Genomic DNA, 19,627 nt, shown 5'->3' with positions numbered 1-19,627 from the left:
CCTCCCTCGGTCCCTCTCCCCCTCCCTCACTCCCTTGGTCCCGGTCCCCCTCTCTCCCTTCCTCGGTCCCTCTCTCCCTCACTCGGTCTCCCTCCTCCTCCTCCCTCCCTCCCTCCGTTCCTCTCCCCCTCCGTCCCGCTCCCCCTCTCTCCGTTCCTCGGTCCCCCTCCCCCTCACTTGGCCTCCCTCCTCCTCCTCCCTCGGTCCCTCTCCCTCTCATTCCCTCCCTCACTCGGTCTCCCTCCTCCTCCTCCGTCCCTCCTTCGGTCCTGCTCCACCTCCATCCCGCTCCCCATCTCTACGTCCCTCGGTCCCTCTCCCGCTCCCTCCCTCATTTGTTCCCTCTCCCCCTCTCTCACTCACTCCGTCCCTTGCCCCCTCCCTCCCTCGGTCCCTCTCCCCCTCCCTCACTCACTCGGTCGGTCCCTCTCCCCCTCCCTCCCTCACTCTGTCTCGCTCCTCCGCCCTCCCTCGGTCCCTCTCCTCCTCCGTCCTGCTCCCACTCCCCCTCCCTCACTTGGTCTCTCTCCCTCACTTCCCCCCACTCCTGCTATCCCACCCTTGGTCCTACAGGTGACATTGTATGGAACGGTCTTTACGAGAATGTCTCCAGATATGAAAACCAAACTCATCAAGTCACTGCAGAACCTTGAGTACGTGGGAACTGTACTGTCTCTCTCTGTGCCTGTGTGTCCCTGTATCTGTCTCTCTCTGTGCCTGTGTGTCTCTGTACCTGTCTGTCTCTGTGCCTGTGTGTCCCTGTATCTGTCTGTCTCTCTGCCTGTGTGTCTCTGTGCCTGTGTGTCTCTGTGCCTGTCTCTCTCTCTCTGTGCCTGTGTGTCTCTGTACCTGTCTGTCTCTGTGCCTGTGTGTCTCTGTGCCTGTCTCTCTCTCTGTGCCTGTGTGTCTCTGTACCTGTGTGTCTCTGTGCCTGTCTCTGTGCCTGTCTGTTTCTGTACCTGTCTCTCTCTTTGCCCGTGTGTCTCTGTACCTGTCTGTCTCTGTACCTGTCACTATCTGTGCCTGTGTGTCCCTGTGCCTGTCTGTCTCTATGCCTGTGTGCCTCTGTGCCTGTGTGTCTCTGTACCTGTGTGTCTCTGTGCCTGTCTCTCTCTGTGCCTGTGTGTCTCTGTACCTGAGTGTCTCTGTACCTGTGTGTCTCTTGGCCTGTCTCTCTCTGTACCTGAGTGTCTCTGTGCCTGTGTGTCTCTGTGCCTGTCTGTCTCTGTACCTGTCTGTCTCTGTGCCTGGCTGTCTCTGTGCCTGTCTGTCTCCGTACCTGCCTTTCTATGTGCCTGTGTGTCTCTGTACCTGTCTGTCTCTATACCTGTCTCTCTCTGTGCCTGTGTGTCTCTGTACCCGTGTGTCTCTGTGCCTCTCTGTCTCTGTACCTGTGTGTCTCTGTACCTGTCTCTCTCTGTGCCTGTGTGTCTCTGTACCTATCTGTCTCTGTAACTGTCTCTCTCTGTGCCTGTCTCTCTCTGTGCCTGTCTGTCTCTGTACCTGTGTGTCTCTGTACCTGTGTGCCTCTGTGCCTGTCTGTCTCTGTACCAGTCTGTCTCTGTACCTGTCTCTCTCTGTGCCTGTGTGTCTCTGTACCTGTCTGTTTCTGTACCTGTCTCTCTCTGTGCCTGTGTGTCTCTGTACCTGTCTGTCTCTGTACCTGTCTCTCTCTGTGCCTGTGTGTCTCTGTACCTGTCTGTCTCTGTACCTGTCTCTCTCTGTGCCTGTGTGTCTCTGTACCCGAGTGTCTCTGTACCCGAGTGTCTCTGTACCTGTGTGTCTCTGTACCTGTGTGTCTCTGTACCTGTCTCTCTCTGTGCCTGTGTGTCTCTGTACCTGTGTGTCTCTGTGCCTGTCTGTCTCTGTACCAGTCTGTCTCTGTACCTGTCTCTCTCTTTGCCTGTGTGTCTCTGTACCTGTCTGTCTCTGTGCCTGTGTGTCTCTGTGCCTGTCTGTCTCTGTACCTGTGTGTCTCTGTGCCTGTGTGTCTCTGTACCTGTGTGTCTCTGTGCCTGTCTGTCTCTGTACCTGTCTCTCTCTGTGCCTGTGTGTCTTTGTGCCTGTGTGTCTCTGTGCCTATCTGTCTCTGTGCCTGTGTGTCTCTGTACCTGTCTGTCTCTGTACCTGTCTCTCTCTGTGCCTGTGTGTCTGTGTTACTGCCTGTCTCTGTGCCTCCGTGTCTCTACCTGTTCTTCTGTATCTGTGTGTCTCTGAGCCGGTCTGCCTCTATGCCTGTGTGTCTCTGTGCCTGTGTGTCTCTTTCCCCTTGTGTCTCTGTGCCTGTATGTCTCTGTGCCTGTGTGTCGCTGTACCTGTATGTCTCTGCCTGTGTGTCTCTGTGCTTGTCTGTCTCTGTACCTGTGTGTCTCTTTGCCTGTATGTCTCTGTGCCTGTCTGTCCCTGTACCTGTCTGTCTGTGTGCCTGTGTGTCTCTGTACCTGTCTCTCTCTGTGCCTGTGTGTCTCTGTACCTGTGTGTCTCTGTGCCTCTCTGTCTCTGTACCTGTGTGTCTCTGTGCCTGAGTGTCTCTGTACCTGTGTGTCTCTGTGCCTGTCTGTCTCTGTACCTGTGTGTCTCTGTGCCTGTGTGTCTGTGTTACTGCCTGTCTCTGTGCCTCCGTGTCTCTACCTGTTTTTCTGTATCTGTGTGTCTCTGAGCCGGTCTGCCTCTATGCCTGTGTGTCTCTGTGCCTGTGTGTCTCTTTCCCCTTGTGTCTCTGTGCCTGTATGTCTCTGTGCCTGTGTGTCGCTGTACCTGTATGTCTCTGCCTGTGTGTCTCTGTGCTTGTCTGTCTCTGTACCTGTGTGTCTCTTTGCCTGTATGTCTCTGTGCCTGTCTGTCTGTGTGCCTGTGTGTCTCTGTACCTGTGTGTCTCTGTACCTGTCTGTCTCTGTACCTGTGTGTCTCTGTGCCTGTGTGTCTCTGTACCTGTGTGTCTCTGTGCCTCTCTGTCTCTGTACCTGTGTGTCTCTGTGCCTGAGTGTCTCTGTACCTGTGTGTCTCTGTGCCTGTCTGTCTCTGTACCTGTGTGTCTCTGTGCCTGTGTGTCTCTGTACCTGTGTGTCTCTGTGCCTGTCTGTCTCTGTACCTGTCTCTCTCTGTGCCTGTGTGTCTTTGTGCCTGTGTGTCTCTGTGCCTGAGTGTCTCTGTACCTGTGTGTCTCTGTGTCTGTGTGTCTCTGTGCCTGTCTGTCTCTGTAACTGTGTGTCTCTGTGCCTGTGTGTCTCTGTACCTGGCTGTCTCTGTGCCTGTGCGTCTCTGTACCTGTGTGTCTCTGTGCTTGTCTGTCTCTGTACCAGTCTGTCTCTGTACCTGTCTCTCTTTTTGCCTGTGGGTCTCTGTACCTGTGTGTCTCTGTACCTATCTGTCTCTGTGCCTGTGTGTCTCTGTACCTGTCTGTCTCTGTACCTGTCTCTCTCTGTGCCTGTGTGTCTGTGTTACTGCCTGTCTCTGTACCAGTCTGTCTCTGTACCTGTGTGTCTCTTTGCCTGTATGTCTCTGTGCCTGTCTGTCCCTGTACCTGTCTGTCTGTGTGCCTGTGTGTCTCTGTACCTGTGTCTCTCTGTGCCTGTGTGTCTCTGTACCTGTCTGTCTCTGTACCTGTCACTCTGTGTGCCTGTGTGTTCCTGTACCAGTGTGTTTCTGTGCCTGTCTGTCTCTGTACCAGTCTGTCTCTGTACCTGTCTCTCTCTTTGCCTGTGTGTCTCTGTACCTGTGTGTCTCTGTACCTGTCTCTCTCTGTGCCTGGGTGTCCCTGTACCTGAGTGTCTCTGTACCTGTGTGTCTCTGTACCTGTGTGTCTCTGTGCCTGTGTGTCTCTGTGCCTGTCTGTCACTGTACCTGTGTTCTCAGTACCTGTGAGTCTCTGTGCCTGTGTGTCTCTGTGCCTGTGTGTCTCTGTACCTGTGTGTCTCTGTGCCTGGGTGTTTCAGTACCTGTGCGTCTCTGTGCCTGACTGGCGCTGTGCCTGTTAGTCTCTGTACCTGGCTGTCTCTGTGCCTGTGTGTCTGTGTTACTGCCTGTCTCTGTGCCCGTGTGTCTCTGTGCCTGCGTATCTCTGTACCTATTTTTCTGTACCTGTGTGTCTCTGTGACAGTCTGTCTCTGTGCCTGTGGTCTCTGTGCCTGTGGTCTCTGTACCTGTGTGTCTCTGTACCTGTCTGTCTCTGTGCCTGTGTGTCTCTTTACCTCTCTCTCGCTGTGCCTGTGTGTCTCTTTACCTGTCTCTCTCTGTGCCTGTGTGTCTCTGTACCTGTTTGTCTCTGTACCTGAGTGTCTCTGTGCCTGTCTGTGTCTGTGCCTGTCTGTCTCTGTACCAGTGTGTCTCTTTGCCTGTCTCTCTCTGTGCCTGTCTATCTCTGTGCCTGTGTGTCTCTGTACCTGTCTGTCACTGTGCCTGTGTGTCTCTGTACCTGTGTGCCTCTGTACCTGTCTGTCTCTTTACCTGTGTCTCTCTGTACCTGTCTGTCTCTGTGCCTGTGGTCTCTGTACCTGTGTGTCTGTGTTACTGCCTGTCTCTGTGCCCGTGTGTCTCTGTGCCTCCGTGTCTCTGTACCTGTTTTTCTGTATCTGTGTGTCTCTGAGCCGGTCTGTCTCTGTGCCTGTGTGTCTCTGTGCCTGTGTGTCTCTTTCCCCTTGTGCCTCTGTGCTTGTCTGTCTCTGTACCTGTGTGTCTCTTTGCCTGTCTGTCTCTGTACCAGTCTGTCTCTGTACCTGTCTCCCTCTTGGCCTGTGTGTCTCTGTACCTGTGTGTCTCTGTACCTGTCTGTCTCTGTGCCTGTGTGTCTCTGTACCTGTCTGTCTCTGTACCTGTCTCTCTCTGTACCTGTGTGTCTGTGTTACTGCCTGTCTCTGTGCCCGTGTGTCTCTGCGCCTCCGTGTCTCTGTACCTGTTTTTCTGTATCTGTGTGTCTCTGAGCCGGTCTGTCTCTGTGCCTGTGTGTCTCTGTGCCTGTGTGTCTCTTTCCCCTTGTGTCTCTGTGCTTGTCTGTCTCTGTACCTGTGTGTCTCTTTGCGTGTCTGTCTCTGTGCTTGTCTGTCCCTGTACCTGTCTGTCTGTGTGTCTGTGTACCTGTGTCTCTCTGTGCCTGTGTGTCTCTGTACCTGTCTGTCTCTGTACCTGTTTCTCTCTGTGCCTGTGTGTCTCTGTACCTGAGTGTCTCTGTACCTGTGTGTCTCTGTACCTGTGTGTCTCTGCCTGTCTGTCACTGTACCTGTGTTCTCAGTACCTGTGAGTCTCTGTGCCTGTGTGTCTCTGTACCTGTCTGTCTCTGTACCTGTTTCTCTCTGTGCCTGTGTGTCTCTGTACCTGAGTGTCTCTGTACCTGTGTGTCTCTGTACCTGTGTGTCTCTGTGCCTGTCTGTCACTGTACCTGTGTTCTCAGTACCTGTGAGTCTCTGTGCCTGTGTGTCTCTGTACCAGTGTGTTTCTGTGCCTGTCTGTCTCTGTACCAGTCTGTCTCTGTACCTGTCTCTCTCTTTGCCTGTGTGTTTCTGTACCTGTCTCTCTCTGTGCCTATGTGTCTCTGTACCTGTGTGTCTCTGTACCTGTTTCTCTCTGTGCCTGTGTGTCTCTGTACCTGAGTGTCTCTGTACCTGTGTGTCTCTGTACCTGTGTGTCTCTGTGCCTGTCTGTCACTGTACCTGTGTTCTCAGTACCTGTGAGTCTCTGTGCCTGTGTGTCTCTGTACCTGTGTGTCTCTGTACCTGTGTGTCTCTGTGCCTAGGTGTTTCAGTACCTGTGCGTCTCTGTGCCTGACTGGCACTGTGCCTGTTAGTCTCTGTACCTGGCTGTCTCTGTGCCTGTGTGTCTGTGTTACTGCCTGTCTCTGTGCCCGTGTGTCTCTGTGCCTGCGTATCTCTGTACCTGTTTTTCTGTACCTGTGTGTCTCTGTGCCAGTCTGTCTCTGTGCCTGTGTGTCTCTGTGCCTGTGTGTCTCTGTGCCCGTGTGTCTCTGTACCTGTATGTCTCTGTGCCTGTGTGTCTCTGTTCCTGTATGTCTCTGTGCCTGTCTGTCTCTGTGCTTGTCTCTCTCTGTGCCTGTGTGTCTCTGTACCTGTCTGTCTCTATACCTATCTCTCTCTGTACCTGTGTGTCTCTGTACCTGTGTGTCTCTGTGCCTCTCTGTCTCTGTACCTGTGTGTCTCTGTACCTGTCTCTCTCTGTGCCTGTGTGTCTCTGTACCTGTCTGTCTCTGTAACTGTCTCTCTCTGTGCCTGTGTGTCTCTGTACCTGTGTATCTCTGTGCCTGTCTGTCTCTGTACCAGTCTGTCTCTGTACCTGTCTCTCTCTGTGCCTGTGTGTCTCTGTACCTGTCTGTTTCTGTACCTGTCTCTCTCTGTGCCTGTGTGTCTCTGTACCTGTGTGTCTCTGTACCTGTCTCTCTCTGTGCCTGTGTGTCTCTGTACCTGTCTGTCTCTGTACCTGTCTCTCTCTGTGCCTGTGTGTCTCTGTACCCGAGTGTCTCTGTACCCGAGTGTCTCTGTACCTGTGTGTCTCTGTACCTGTGTGTCTCTGTACCTGTCTCTCTCTGTGCCTGTGTGTCTCTGTACCTGTGTGTCTCTGTGCCTGTCTGTCTCTGTACCAGTCTGTCTCTGTACCTGTCTCTCTCTTTGCCTGTGTGTCTCTGTACCTGTCTGTCTCTGTGCCTGTGTGTCTCTGTACTTGTGTGTCTCTGTACCTGTCTCTCTCTGTGCCTGTGTGTCTCTGTACCCAAGTGTCTCTGTACCGGAGTGTCTCTGTAACTGTGTGTCTCTGTACCTGTCTGACTCTGTACCTGTGTGTCTCTGTACCTGTGTGTCTCTGTACCTGTCTGTCTCTGTACCTGTGTGTCTCTGTGCCTGTGTGTCTCTGTACCTGTGTGTCTCTGTGCCTGTGTGTCTCTTTACCTCTCTCTCGCTGTGCCTGTGTGTCTCTTTACCTGTCTCTCTCTGTGCCTGTGTGTCTCTGTACCTGTTTGTCTCTGTACCTGAGTGTCTTTGTGCCTGTCTGTGTCTGTGCCTGTCTGTCTCTGTACCAGTGTGTCTCTTTGCCTGTCTCTCTCTGTGCCTGTCTATCTCTGTGCCTGTGTGTCTCTGTACCTGTCTGTCACTGTGCCTGTGTGCCTCTGTACCTGTCTGTCTCTTTACCTGTGTCTCTCTGTACCTGTCTGTCTCTGTGCCTGTGGTCTCTGTACCTGTGTGTCTGTGTTACTGCCTGTCTCTGTGCCCGTGTGTCTCTGTGCCTCCGTGTCTCTGTACCTGTTTTTCTGTATCTGTGTGTCTCTGAGCCGGTCTGTCTCTGTGCCTGTGTGTCTCTGTGCCAGTGTGTCTCTTTCCCCTTGTGCCTCTGTGCTTGTCTGTCTCTGTACCTGTGTGTCTCTTTGCCTGTCTGTCTCTGTACCAGTCTGTCTCTGTACCTGTCTCTCTCTGTGCCTGTGTGTCTCTGTACCTGTCTGTCTCTGTACCTGTCTCTCTCTGTGCCTGTGTGTCTCTGTACCTGTCTGTCTCTGTACCTGTCTCTCTCTGTGCCTGTGTGTCTCTGTACCCGAGTGTCTCTGTACCCGACTGTCTCTGTACCTGTGTGTCTCTGTACCTGTCTGTCTCTGTACCTGTGTGTCTCTGTACCTGTCTCTCTCTGTGCCTGTGTGTCTCTGTACCTGTGTGTCTCTGTGCCTGTCTGTCTCTGTACCAGTCTGTCTCTGTACCTGTCTCTCTCTTTGCCTGTGTGTCTCTGTACCTGTCTGTCTCTGTGCCTGTGTGTCTCTGTACTTGTGTGTCTCTGTACCTGTCTGACTCTGTACCTGTGTGTCTCTGTACCTGTCTGTCTCTGTACCTGTGTGTCTCTGTGCCTGTGTGTCTCTGTACCTGTCTCTCTCTGTGCCTGTCTGTCTCTGTACCTGTGTGTCTCTGTGCCTGTGTGTCTCTGTACCTGTGTGTCTCTGTGCCTGTCTGTCTCTGTACCTGTCTCTCTCTGTGCCTGTGTGTCTCTGTACCTGTGTGTCTCTGTGCCTGTCTGTCTCTGTACCAGTCTGTCTCTGTACCTGTCTCTCTCTTTGCCTGTGTGTCTCTGTACCTGTCTGTCTCTGTACCTGTCTCTCTCTGTGCCTGTGTGTCTCTGTACCTGTGTGTCTCTGTACCTGTCTCTCTCTGTGCCTGTGTGTCTCTGTACCCGTGTCTCTCTGTACCTGTGTGTCTCTGTACCTGTCTGTCTCTGTACCTGTCTCTCTCTGTACCTGTGTGTCTCTGTACCTGTCTCTCTCTGTGCCTGTGTGTCTCTGTACCCGAGTGTCTCTGTACCTGTCTCTCTCTGTTCCTGTGTGTCTCTGTACCTGTCTGTCTCTGTACCTGTCTCTCTCTGTGCCTGTGTGTCTCTGTACCTGTCTGTCTCTGTACCTGTCTCTCTCTGTGCCTGTGTGTCTCTGTACCCGAGTGTCTCTGTACCCGAGTGTCTCTGTACCTGTGTGTCTCTGTACCTGTGTGTCTCTGTACCTGTCTCTCTCTGTGCCTGTGTGTCTCTGTACCTGTGTGTCTCTGTGCCTGTCTGTCTCTGTACCAGTCTGTCTCTGTACCTGTCTCTCTCTTTGCCTGTGTGTCTCTGTACCTATCTGTCTCTGTGCCTGTGTGTCTCTGTACTTGTGTGTCTCTGTACCTGTCTCTCTCTGTGCCTGTGTGTCTCTGTACCCAAGTGTCTCTGTACCGGAGTGTCTCTGTAACTGTGTGTCTCTGTACCTGTCTGACTCTGTACCTGCGTGTCTCTGTACCTGTGTGTCTCTGTACCTGTCTGTCTCTGTACCTGTGTGTCTCTGTGCCTGTGTGTCTCTGTGCCTGTGTCTCTCTGTGCCTGTGTGTCTCTTTACCTCTCTCTCGCTGTGCCTGTGTGTCTCTTTACCTGTCTCTCTCTGTGCCTGTGTGTCTCTGTACCTGTTTGTCTCTGTACCTGAGTGTCTCTGTGCCTGTCTGTGTCTGTGCCTGTCTGTCTCTGTACCAGTGTGTCTCTTTGCCTGTCTCTCTCTGTGCCTGTCTATCTCTGTGCCTGTGTGTCTCTGTACCTGTCTGTCACTGTGCCTGTGTGCCTCTGTACCTGTCTGTCTCTTTACCTGTGTCTCTCTGTACCTGTCTGTCTCTGTGCCTGTGGTCTCTGTACCTGTGTGTCTGTGTTACTGCCTGTCTCTGTGCCCGTGTGTCTCTGTGCCTCCGTGTCTCTGTACCTGTTTTTCTGTATCTGTGTGTCTCTGAGCCGGTCTGTCTCTGTGCCTGTGTGTCTCTGTGCCTGTGTGTCTCTTTCCCCTTGTGCCTCTGTGCTTGTCTGTCTCTGTACCTGTGTGTCTCTTTGCCTGTCTGTCTCTGTACCAGTCTGTCTCTGTACCTGTCTCTCTCTGTGCCTGTGTGTCTCTGTACCTGTCTGTCTCTGTACCTGTCTCTCTCTGTGCCTGTGTGTCTCTGTACCTGTCTGTCTCTGTACCTGTCTCTCTCTGTGCCTGTGTGTCTCTGTACCCGAGTGTCTCTGTACCCGAGTGTCTCTGTACCTGTGTGTCTCTGTACCTGTCTGTCTCTGTACCTGTGTGTCTCTGTACCTGTCTCTCTCTGTGCCTGTGTGTCTCTGTACCTGTGTGTCTCTGTGCCTGTCTGTCTCTGTACCAGTCTGTCTCTGTACCTGTCTCTCTCTTTGCCTGTGTGTCTCTGTACCTGTCTGTCTCTGTGCCTGTGTGTCTCTGTACTTGTGTGTCTCTGTACCTGTCTGACTCTGTACCTGTGTGTCTCTGTACCTGTCTGTCTCTGTACCTGTGTGTCTCTGTGCCTGTGTGTCTCTGTACCTGTCTCTCTCTGTGCCTGTCTGTCTCTGTACCTGTGTGTCTCTGTGCCTGTGTGTCTCTGTACCTGTGTGTCTCTGTGCCTGTCTGTCTCTGTACCTGTCTCTCTCTGTGCCTGTGTGTCTCTGTACCTGTGTGTCTCTGTGCCTGTCTGTCTCTGTACCAGTCTGTCTCTGTACCTGTCTCTCTCTTTGCCTGTGTGTCTCTGTACCTGTCTGTCTCTGTACCTGTCTCTCTCTGTGCCTGTGTGTCTCTGTACCTGTGTGTCTCTGTACCTGTCTCTCTCTGTGCCTGTGTGTCTGTGTACCCGAGTGTCTCTGTACCTGTGTGTCTCTGTACCTGTCTGTCTCTGTACCTGTCTCTCTCTGTACCTGTGTGTCTCTGTACCTGTCTTTCTCTGTGCCTGTGTGTCTCTGTACCCGAGTGTCTCTGTACCTGTCTCTCTCTGTTCCTGTGTGTCTCTGTACCTGTCTGTCTCTGTACCTGTGTGTCTCTGTACCTGTCTCTCTCTGTGCCTGTCTGTCTCTGTACCTGTGTGTCTCTGTGCCTGTGTGTCTCTGTACCTGTGTGTCTCTGTGCCTGTCTGTCTCTGTACCTGTCTCTCTCTGTGCCTGTGTGTCTCTGTACCTGTGTGTCTCTGTACCCGAGTGTCTCTGTACCTGTCTCTCTCTGTACCTGTGTGTCTCTGTACCTGTCTTTCTCTGTGCCTGTGTGTCTCTGTACCCGAGTGTCTCTGTACCTGTCTCTCTCTGTTCCTGTGTGTCTCTGTACCTGTCTGTCTCTGTACCTGTGTGTCTCTGTACCTGTCTCTCTCTGTGCCTGTCTGTCTCTGTACCTGTGTGTCTCTGTGCCTGTGTGTCTCTGTACCTGTGTGTCTCTGTGCCTGTCTGTCTCTGTACCTGTCTCTCTCTGTGCCTGTGTGTCTCTGTACCTGTGTGTCTCTGTGCCTGTCTGTCTCTGTACCAGTCTGTCTCTGTACCTGTCTCTCTCTTTGCCTGTGTGTCTCTGTACCTGTCTGTCTCTGTACCTGTCTCTCTCTGTGCCTGTGTGTCTCTGTACCTGTGTGTCTCTGTACCTGTCTCTCTCTGTGCCTGTGTGTCTCTGTACCCGAGTGTCTCTGTACCTGTGTGTCTCTGTACCTGTGTGTCTCTGTGCCTGTCTGTCTCTGTGTTTGTGTGTCTCTGTACCTGTGTGTCTCTGTGCCTGTGTGTCTCTGTACCTGTGTGTCTCTGTGCCTGTCTGTCTCTGTACCTGTCTCTCTCTGTGCCTGTGTGTCTCTGTGCCTGTGTGTCTCTGTGCCTGTCTGTCTCTGTACCAGTCTGTCTCTGTACCTGTCTCTCTCTGTGCCTGTGTGTCTCTGTACCTGTGTGTCTCTGTACCTGTCTCTCTCTGTGCCTGTGTGTCTCTGTACCCGAGTGTCTCTGTACCCGAGTGTCTCTGTACCTGTGTGTCTCTGTACCTGTATGTCTCTGCCTGTCTGTCTCTGTGCTTGTCTGTCTCTGTACCTGTGTGTCTCTGTGCCTGTCTGTCTCTGTGCTTGTCTGTCCCTGTACTTTTCTGTCTGTGTGCCTGTGTGTCTCTGTACCTGTCTCTGTGCTTGTCTGTATCTGTACCTGTGTGTCTCTGCACCTGTCTGTGCCTGTGCCTGTCTGTCTCTGTACCTGTGTGTCCCTTTGCCTGTCTGTCTCTGTGCCTGTCTGTCTCTGTACCTGTCTGTCACTGTGCCTGTGTGTCTCTGTACCTGTGTGTCTCTGTACCTGTCTGTCTCTTTACCTGTGTCTCTCTGTACCTGTGTGTCTCTGTGCCTGTGTGTCTCTGTACCTGTCTCTCTCTGTGCCTGTGCGTCTCTGTACCTGAGTGTCTGTGTGCCTGTCTGTCTCTGTACCAGTCTGTCTCTGTACCTGTCTCTCTCTGTGCCTGTGTGTCTCTGTACCTGTCTGTCTCTGTACCTGTCTCTCTCTGTGCCTGTGTGTCTCTGTACCTGTCTGTCTCTGTACCTGTCTGTCTCTGTGCCTGTGTGTCTCTGTACCTGTCTGTCTCTGTACCTGTCTGTCTCTGTGCCTGTGTGTCTCTGTACCTGAGTGTCTCTGTACCTGTCTGTCTCTATACCTGTCTGTCTCTGTACCTGTGTGTCTCTGTACCTGTGTGTCCCTGTGCCTGTGTGTCTCTGTACCTGAGTGTCTCTGTGCCTGTCTGTCTCTGTACCAGTCTGTCTCCGTACCTGTCTCTCTCTTTGCCCGTGTGTCTCTGTGCCTGTGTGTCTCTGTACCTGTGTGTCTCTGTGCCTGTGTGTCTCTGTACCTGTCTGTCTCTGTACCTGTCTCTCTCTGTGCCTGTGCGTCTCTGTACCTGAGTGTCTGTGTGCCTGTCTGTCTCTGTACCAGTCTGTCTCTGTACCTGTCTCTCTCTGTGCCTGTGTGTCTCTGTACCTGTCTGTCTCTGTACCTGTCTGTCTCTGTGCCTGTGTGTCTCTGTACCTGTCTGTCTCTGTACCTGTCTGTCTCTGTGCCTGTGTGTCTCTGTACCTGTCTGTCTCTATACCTGTCTGTCTCTGTACCTGTGTGTCTCTGTACCTGTGTGTCTCTGTGCCTGTGTGTCTCTGTACCTGAGTGTCTCTGTGCCTGTCTGTCTCTGTACCAGTCTGTCTCCGTACCTGTCTCTCTCTTTGCCCGTGTGTCTCTGTGCCTGTGTGTCTCTGTACCTGTGTGTCTCTGTGCCTGTGTGTCTCTGTACCTGTCTGTCTCTGTACCTGTCTCTCTCTGTGCCTGTGTATCTCTGTATCTGTGTGTCTCTGTGCCTGTGTGTATATGTGCCTGTGAATCTCTGTGCCTGCGTGTCGCTGTACCTGTCTGTCTTAGTGTCTGTCTGTCTCTGTACCTGTCTGTCTCTATACACGTGTCTCTCCATACCTGTCTGTCTCTATGCCTGTGTATCTCTGTACCTGTGCGTCTTTGTGCTTGTTTGTCTTTGTACCTGTGTGTCTCTGTACCTGTCTGTCTCTGTAGCTGTCTGTCTCTGTACCTATCTGTTTCTGTCCCTGTCTGTCTCTGTGCCTGTGTGTCTCTGTACCTGTCTGTCTCTGTGCCTGTCTGCCCCTCTACCTGTGAGTCTCTGTGCCTGTGTGTTTCTGTGCCTGTCTGTCACTGTACTTGTCTGTGTCTGTACCTGTGAGTCTCTGTGCCTGTGTGTCACTGTGCCTGTCTGTCTCTGTGCTTGTCTGTCTTTGTGCCTGTCTGTTTCTGTAACTGTCTGTCTCTGTGCCTGTGTTTCCTGTGCCTGTGTTTCTCTGCGCCTGCCTGTCTACCTGTGCCTGTCTGTCTCTGTGCCTGTCTGTCTCTGTGCCTGTCTGTCACTGTGAGTCTCTGTGCCTGTGTGTCTCTGTGCCTGTCCGTGTCTGTGCCTGTCTGTCCCTGTAACTGTGAGTCTCTGTGCCTGTCTGTTTCTGTATCTGTGTGTCTCTGTACCTGTCTGTCTCTGTGCCTGCGTGTCTCTGTACCTGTTTTTCTGTACCTGTGTGTCTCTGTGCCTGTCTGTCTCTGTACCTGTCTTCTCTGTACTTGTCCGTCTCTGTGCCTGTGTGTCTCTGTACCTGTGAGTCTCTGTGCCTGTCTGGTTCTGTACCTGTCTGTCTCTGTGCTTGGCTGTCTCTGTACCTGTCTATTTCTGTATCTGTCTGTCTCTGTGCCTGTGTACTCTGTGCCTGTGTGTCTCTGTACCTGTCTTTCTCTGTACCTGTCTGTTTCTGTATCTGTCTGTCTCTGTACCTGTCTGTGCCCGTGTGTCTCGGTTCCTGTGTGTTTCTGTACTTGAGTGCCTCTGGGCCTGTCTGTCTCTGTGCCTGTCTGTCTCTGTACCTGTGTGTCTCTGTGCCTGTGTCTCTGTACCTGTCTGTCTCTGTACCTGTGAGTGTCTGTACCTGTGTGTCTCTGTGCTTGTGAGTCTGTGCCTGTGTGTCTCTGTGCTTGTGTGTCTCTGTACCTTTGTGTCTCTCTACCTGTCTGTCTCTGTGCAATCGTGTCGCTGTACCTGTCTGTCTCAGTGTCTGTGTGCCTGTCGGTCTCTGTACCTGTCGGTCTCTGTGCCTGTGTGTCTCTGTCCTTGTGTGTATCTGTGCCTGTGTGTCTCTATGCCTGCGTGTCGCTGTACCTGTCTGTCTCGGTGTCTGTGTGTCTGTGTGCCTGTCGGTCTCTGTACCTGTCGGTCTCTGTGCCTGTCTGTCACTGTACCTGTCTGTCTTTGTGCCTGTGTGTCTCTGTGCCTGTGTGTATATGTACGTGTGTGTCTCTGTGCCTGCGTGTCGCTGTACCTGTCTGTCTCTATACATGTGTCTCTCCATACCTGTCTGTCTCTATGCCTGTGTATCTCTGTACCTGTGCGTCTTTGTGCTTGTTTGTCTTTGTGCCTGTGTGTCTCTGTGCCTGTGTGTATATGTACGTGTGTGTCTCTGTGCCTGCGTGTCGCTGTACCTGTCTGTCTCTATACATGTGTCTCTCCATACCTGTCTGTCTCTATGCCTGTGTATCTCTGTACCTGTGCGTCTTTGTGCTTGTTTGTCTTTGTACCTGTGTGTCTCTGTACCTGTCTGTCTCTGTAGCTGTCTGTCTCTGTACCTATCTGTTTCTGTCCCTGTCTTCTCTGTGCCTGTGTGTCTCTGTACCTGTCTGTCTCTGTGCCTGTCTGTCCCTCTACCTGTGAGTCTCTGTGCCTGTGTGTTTCTGTGCCTGAGTATCTTTGTGCCTGTCTGTCACTGTACTTGTCTGTGTCTGTACCTGTGAGTCTCTGTGCCTGTGTGTCAATGTGCTTGTCTGTCTCTGTGCTTGTCTGTCTTTGTGCCTGTCCGTTTCTGTATCTGTCTGTCTCTGTGCCTGTGTTTCCCTGTGCCTGCCTGTCTATCTGTGCCTGTCTGTCTCTGTGCCTGCGTGTCTCTGTGCCTGTCTGTCACTGTGCTTGTCTGTGTCTGTACCTGTGTGTCTCTGTGCCTGTCCGTGTCTATGCCTGTCTGTCCCTGTACCTGTGTGTCTCTGTGCCTGTCTGTTTCTGTATCTGTGTGTCTCTGTACCTGTCTGTCTCTGCGCTTGTGAGTCTCTGTGCCTGTGTGTCTCTGTGCCTGTCTGTCTCTGTGCTTGTTTGTCACTGTGCCTGTCTGTTTCTGTATCTGTGTGTCTCTGTACCTGTCTGTCTCTGTGCCTGTGTGTCTCTGTGCTTGTTTGTCCCTGTACATGTCTTTCTCTGTGACTATGTGTCTCTGTGCCCGTCTGTCTCTGTGCCTATGTCTCTGTACCTGTCTGTCTCTTTACCTGTGAGTATATGTACCTGTGAGTCTTTTTGCCTGTGTGTCTCTGTGCCTGTGTGTCTCTGTGCTTGTGTGTCTCTCTACCTGTCTGTCTCTGTGCCTGTGTATCTCTGTACCTCTGTGTATCTGTGCCGGTGTGTATCTGTGCCTGTGTGTCGCTGTACCTGTCTGTCTCAGTGTCTGTGTGCCTGTGTGTCTTTGTAACTATCTGTCTCTGTATCTGTATCTCTCCACACCTGTCTGTCTCTGTGGCTGTGTGTCTCTGTACCTGTCAGTCTCTGTAACTGTCGGTCTCTGTGCCTGTCTGTCTCTGTACCTGTCTATCTCTGTGCCTGTGTGTCCCTGTACCTGTGTGTCTTTGTGCTTCTTTGTCTCTGTGCCTGTGTGTCTCTGTATCAGTCTGTTTCTGTGCCTGTCTGTGTATGTAGCTGTCTGTCTTTGTACCTGTCTGTTTCTGTGCCTGTGTGTCTCTGTAGCTGTCTGTCTCTAGAGCTGTTTGACTCTGTACCTGTGTGTCCCTGTGCCTGAGTGTCTCTGTACCTGTCTGTTTCTGTCCCTGTGACTGTCTGTCTCTGTGCCTGTGTGTCCCTGTGCCTGTCAGTCCCTGTGCCTGTGTGTCTCTGTACCTGTCTGTTTCTGTCCCTGTCTGTCTCTGTACCTGTCTGTTTCTGTCCCTGTCTGTATCTGTGCCTGTCGGTCCCTGTGCCTGTATGTCTCTGTACCTGCGAGTCCCTGTACCTGTCTGTCTTTGTACCTGTGTGTCTCTGACCTGTCTGCCTGTGTGCCTGTGTGTTTCTGTGCCTGTCTGTCACTGTACTTGTCTGTGTCTGTACCTGTGAGTCTCTGTGCCTGTGTGTCACTGTGCCTGTCTGTCTCTGTGCTTGTCTGTCTTTGTGCCTGTCTGTTTCTGTAACTGTCTGTCTCTGTGCCTGTGTTTCCTGTGCCTGTGTTTCTCTGCGCCTGCCTGTCTACCTGTGCCTGTCTGTCTCTGTGCCTGTCTGTCTCTGTGCCTGTCTGTCACTGTGAGTCTCTGTGCCTGTGTGTCTCTGTGCCTGTCCGTGTCTGTGCCTGTCTGTCCCTGTAACTGTGAGTCTCTGTGCCTGTCTGTTTCTGAATCTGTGTGTCTCTGTACCTGTCTGTCTCTGTGCCTGCATGTCTCTGTACCTGTTTTTCTGTACCTGTGTGTCTCTGTGCCTGTCTGTCTCTGTACCTGTCTTCTCTGTACTTGTCCGTCTCTGTGCCTGTGTGTCTCTGTACCTGTGAGTCTCTGTGCCTGTCTGGTTCTGTACCTGTCTGTCTCTGTGCTTGGCTGTCTCTGTACCTGTCTATTTCTGTATCTGTCTGTCTCTGTGCCTGTGTACTCTGTGCCTGTGTGTCTCTGTACCTGTCTTTCTCTGTACCTGTCTGTTTCTGTATCTGTCTGTCTCTGTACCTGTCTGTGCCCGTGTGTCTCGGTTCCTGTGTGTTTCTGTACTTGAGTGCCTCTGGGCCTGTCTGTCTCTGTGCCTGTCTGTCTCTGTACCTGTGTGTCTCTGTGCCTGTGTCTCTGTACCTGTGAGTGTCTGTACCTGTGTGTCTCTGTGCTTGTGAGTCTGTGCCTGTGTGTCTCTGTGCTTGTGTGTCTCTGTACCTTTGTGTCTCTCTACCTGTCTGTCTCTGTGCAATCGTGTCGCTGTACCTGTCTGTCTCAGTGTCTGTGTGCCTGTCGGTCTCTGTACCTGTCGGTCTCTGTGCCTGTGTGTCTCTGTCCTTGTGTGTATCTGTGCCTGTGTGTCTCTATGCCTGCGTGTCGCTGTACCTGTCTGTCTCAGTGTCTGTGTGTCTGTGTGCCTGTCGGTCTCTGTACCTGTCGGTCTCTGTGCCTGTCTGTCACTGTACCTGTCTGTCTTTGTGCCTGTGTGTCTCTGTGCCTGTGTGTATATGTACGTGTGTGTCTCTGTGCCTGCGTGTCGCTGTACCTGTCTGTCTCTATACATGTGTCTCTCCATACCTGTCTGTCTCTATGCCTGTGTATCTCTGTACCTGTGCGTCTTTGTGCTTGTTTGTCTTTGTGCCTGTGTGTCTCTGTGCCTGTGTGTATATGTACGTGTGTGTCTCTGTGCCTGCGTGTCGCTGTACCTGTCTGTCTCTATACATGTGTCTCTCCATACCTGTCTGTCTCTATGCCTGTGTATCTCTGTACCTGTGCGTCTTTGTGCTTGTTTGTCTTTGTACCTGTGTGTCTCTGTACCTGTCTGTCTCTGTAGCTGTCTGTCTCTGTACCTATCTGTTTCTGTCCCTGTCTTCTCTGTGCCTGTGTGTCTCTGTACCTGTCTGTCTCTGTGCCTGTCTGTCCCTCTACCTGTGAGTCTCTGTGCCTGTGTGTTTCTGTGCCTGAGTATCTTTGTGCCTGTCTGTCACTGTACTTGTCTGTGTCTGTACCTGTGAGTCTCTGTGCCTGTGTGTCAATGTGCTTGTCTGTCTCTGTGCTTGTCTGTCTTTGTGCCTGTCCGTTTCTGTATCTGTCTGTCTCTGTGCCTGTGTTTCCCTGTGCCTGCCTGTCTATCTGTGCCTGTCTGTCTCTGTGCCTGCGTGTCTCTGTGCCTGTCTGTCACTGTGCTTGTCTGTGTCTGTACCTGTGTGTCTCTGTGCCTGTCCGTGTCTATGCCTGTCTGTCCCTGTACCTGTGTGTCTCTGTGCCTGTCTGTTTCTGTATCTGTGTGTCTCTGTACCTGTCTGTCTCTGCGCTTGTGAGTCTCTGTGCCTGTGTGTCTCTGTGCCTGTCTGTCTCTGTGCTTGTTTGTCACTGTGCCTGTCTGTTTCTGTATCTGTGTGTCTCTGTACCTGTCTGTCTCTGTGCCTGTGTGTCTCTGTGCTTGTTTGTCCCTGTACATGTCTTTCTCTGTGACTATGTGTCTCTGTGCCCGTCTGTCTCTGTGCCTATGTCTCTGTACCTGTCTGTCTCTTTACCTGTGAGTATATGTACCTGTGAGTCTTTTTGCCTGTGTGTCTCTGTGCCTGTGTGTCTCTGTGCTTGTGTGTCTCTCTACCTGTCTGTCTCTGTGCCTGTGTATCTCTGTACCTCTGTGTATCTGTGCCGGTGTGTATCTGTGCCTGTGTGTCGCTGTACCTGTCTGTCTCAGTGTCTGTGTGCCTGTGTGTCTTTGTAACTATCTGTCTCTGTATCTGTATCTCTCCACACCTGTCTGTCTCTGTGGCTGTGTGTCTCTGTACCTGTCAGTCTCTGTAACTGTCGGTCTCTGTGCCTGTCTGTCTCTGTACCTGTCTATCTCTGTGCCTGTGTGTCCCTGTACCTGTGTGTCTTTGTGCTTCTTTGTCTCTGTGCCTGTGTGTCTCTGTATCAGTCTGTTTCTGTGCCTGTCTGTGTATGTAGCTGTCTGTCTTTGTACCTGTCTGTTTCTGTGCCTGTGTGTCTCTGTAGCTGTCTGTCTCTAGAGCTGTTTGACTCTGTACCTGTGTGTCCCTGTGCCTGAGTGTCTCTGTACCTGTCTGTTTCTGTCCCTGTGACTGTCTGTCTCTGTGCCTGTGTGTCCCTGTGCCTGTCAGTCCCTGTGCCTGTGTGTCTCTGTACCTGTCTGTTTCTGTCCCTGTCTGTCTCTGTACCTGTCTGTTTCTGTCCCTGTCTGTATCTGTGCCTGTCGGTCCCTGTGCCTGTATGTCTCTGTACCTGCGAGTCCCTGTACCTGTCTGTCTTTGTACCTGTGTGTCTCTGACCTGTCTGCCTGTGTGCCTGTGTGTTTCTGTGCCTGTCTGTCACTGTACTTGTCTGTGTCTGTACCTGTGAGTCTCTGTGCCTGTGTGTCACTGTGCCTGTCTGTCTCTGTGCTTGTCTGTCTTTGTGCCTGTCTGTTTCTGTAACTGTCTGTCTCTGTGCCTGTGTTTCCTGTGCCTGTGTTTCTCTGCGCCTGCCTGTCTACCTGTGCCTGTCTGTCTCTGTGCCTGTCTGTCTCTGTGCCTGTCTGTCACTGTGAGTCTCTGTGCCTGTGTGTCTCTGTGCCTGTCCGTGTCTGTGCCTGTCTGTCCCTGTAACTGTGAGTCTCTGTGCCTGTCTGTTTCTGTATCTGTGTGTCTCTGTACCTGTCTGTCTCTGTGCCTGCATGTCTCTGTACCTGTTTTTCTGTACCTGTGTGTCTCTGTGCCTGTCTGTCTCTGTACCTGTCTTCTCTGTACTTGTCCGTCTCTGTGCCTGTGTGTCTCTGTACCTGTGAGTCTCTGTGCCTGTCTGGTTCTGTACCTGTCTGTCTCTGTGCTTGGCTGTCTCTGTACCTGTCTATTTCTGTATCTGTCTGTCTCTGTGCCTGTGTACTCTGTGCCTGTGTGTCTCTGTACCTGTCTTTCTCTGTACCTGTCTGTTTCTGTATCTGTCTGTCTCTGTACCTGTCTGTGCCCGTGTGTCTCGGTTCCTGTGTGTTTCTGTACTTGAGTGCCTCTGGGCCTGTCTGTCTCTGTGCCTGTCTGTCTCTGTACCTGTGTGTCTCTGTGCCTGTGTCTCTGTACCTGTCTGTCTCTGTACCTGTGAGTGTCTGTACCTGTGTGTCTCT

The 19,627-nt window shown here is 52.2% G+C and overlaps 1 protein-coding gene across 1 annotated transcript in view; it reads left to right on the top strand.

Moving 5' to 3' along the window:
- Positions 1–19,627, top strand: part of LOC122546366 (polyamine-transporting ATPase 13A3-like) — a 263,479-nt gene that overhangs the window by 156,462 nt on the left and 87,390 nt on the right. The window contains exon 11 of the mRNA XM_087982839.1: positions 574–653. Coding sequence (XP_087838965.1) covers positions 574–653 — 80 coding nt within the window. The remainder of the gene's footprint in view (positions 1–573; positions 654–19,627) is intronic.

This window comes from Chiloscyllium plagiosum, unplaced genomic scaffold, assembly GCF_037043375.1.
Source record: "Chiloscyllium plagiosum isolate Xiang-an unplaced genomic scaffold, Cpla_swu_hap1 HiC_scaffold_44, whole genome shotgun sequence".
NCBI classification, from domain to species: domain Eukaryota; kingdom Metazoa; phylum Chordata; class Chondrichthyes; order Orectolobiformes; family Hemiscylliidae; genus Chiloscyllium; species Chiloscyllium plagiosum.
This window is presented reverse-complemented; position numbering and strand designations above follow the sequence as displayed.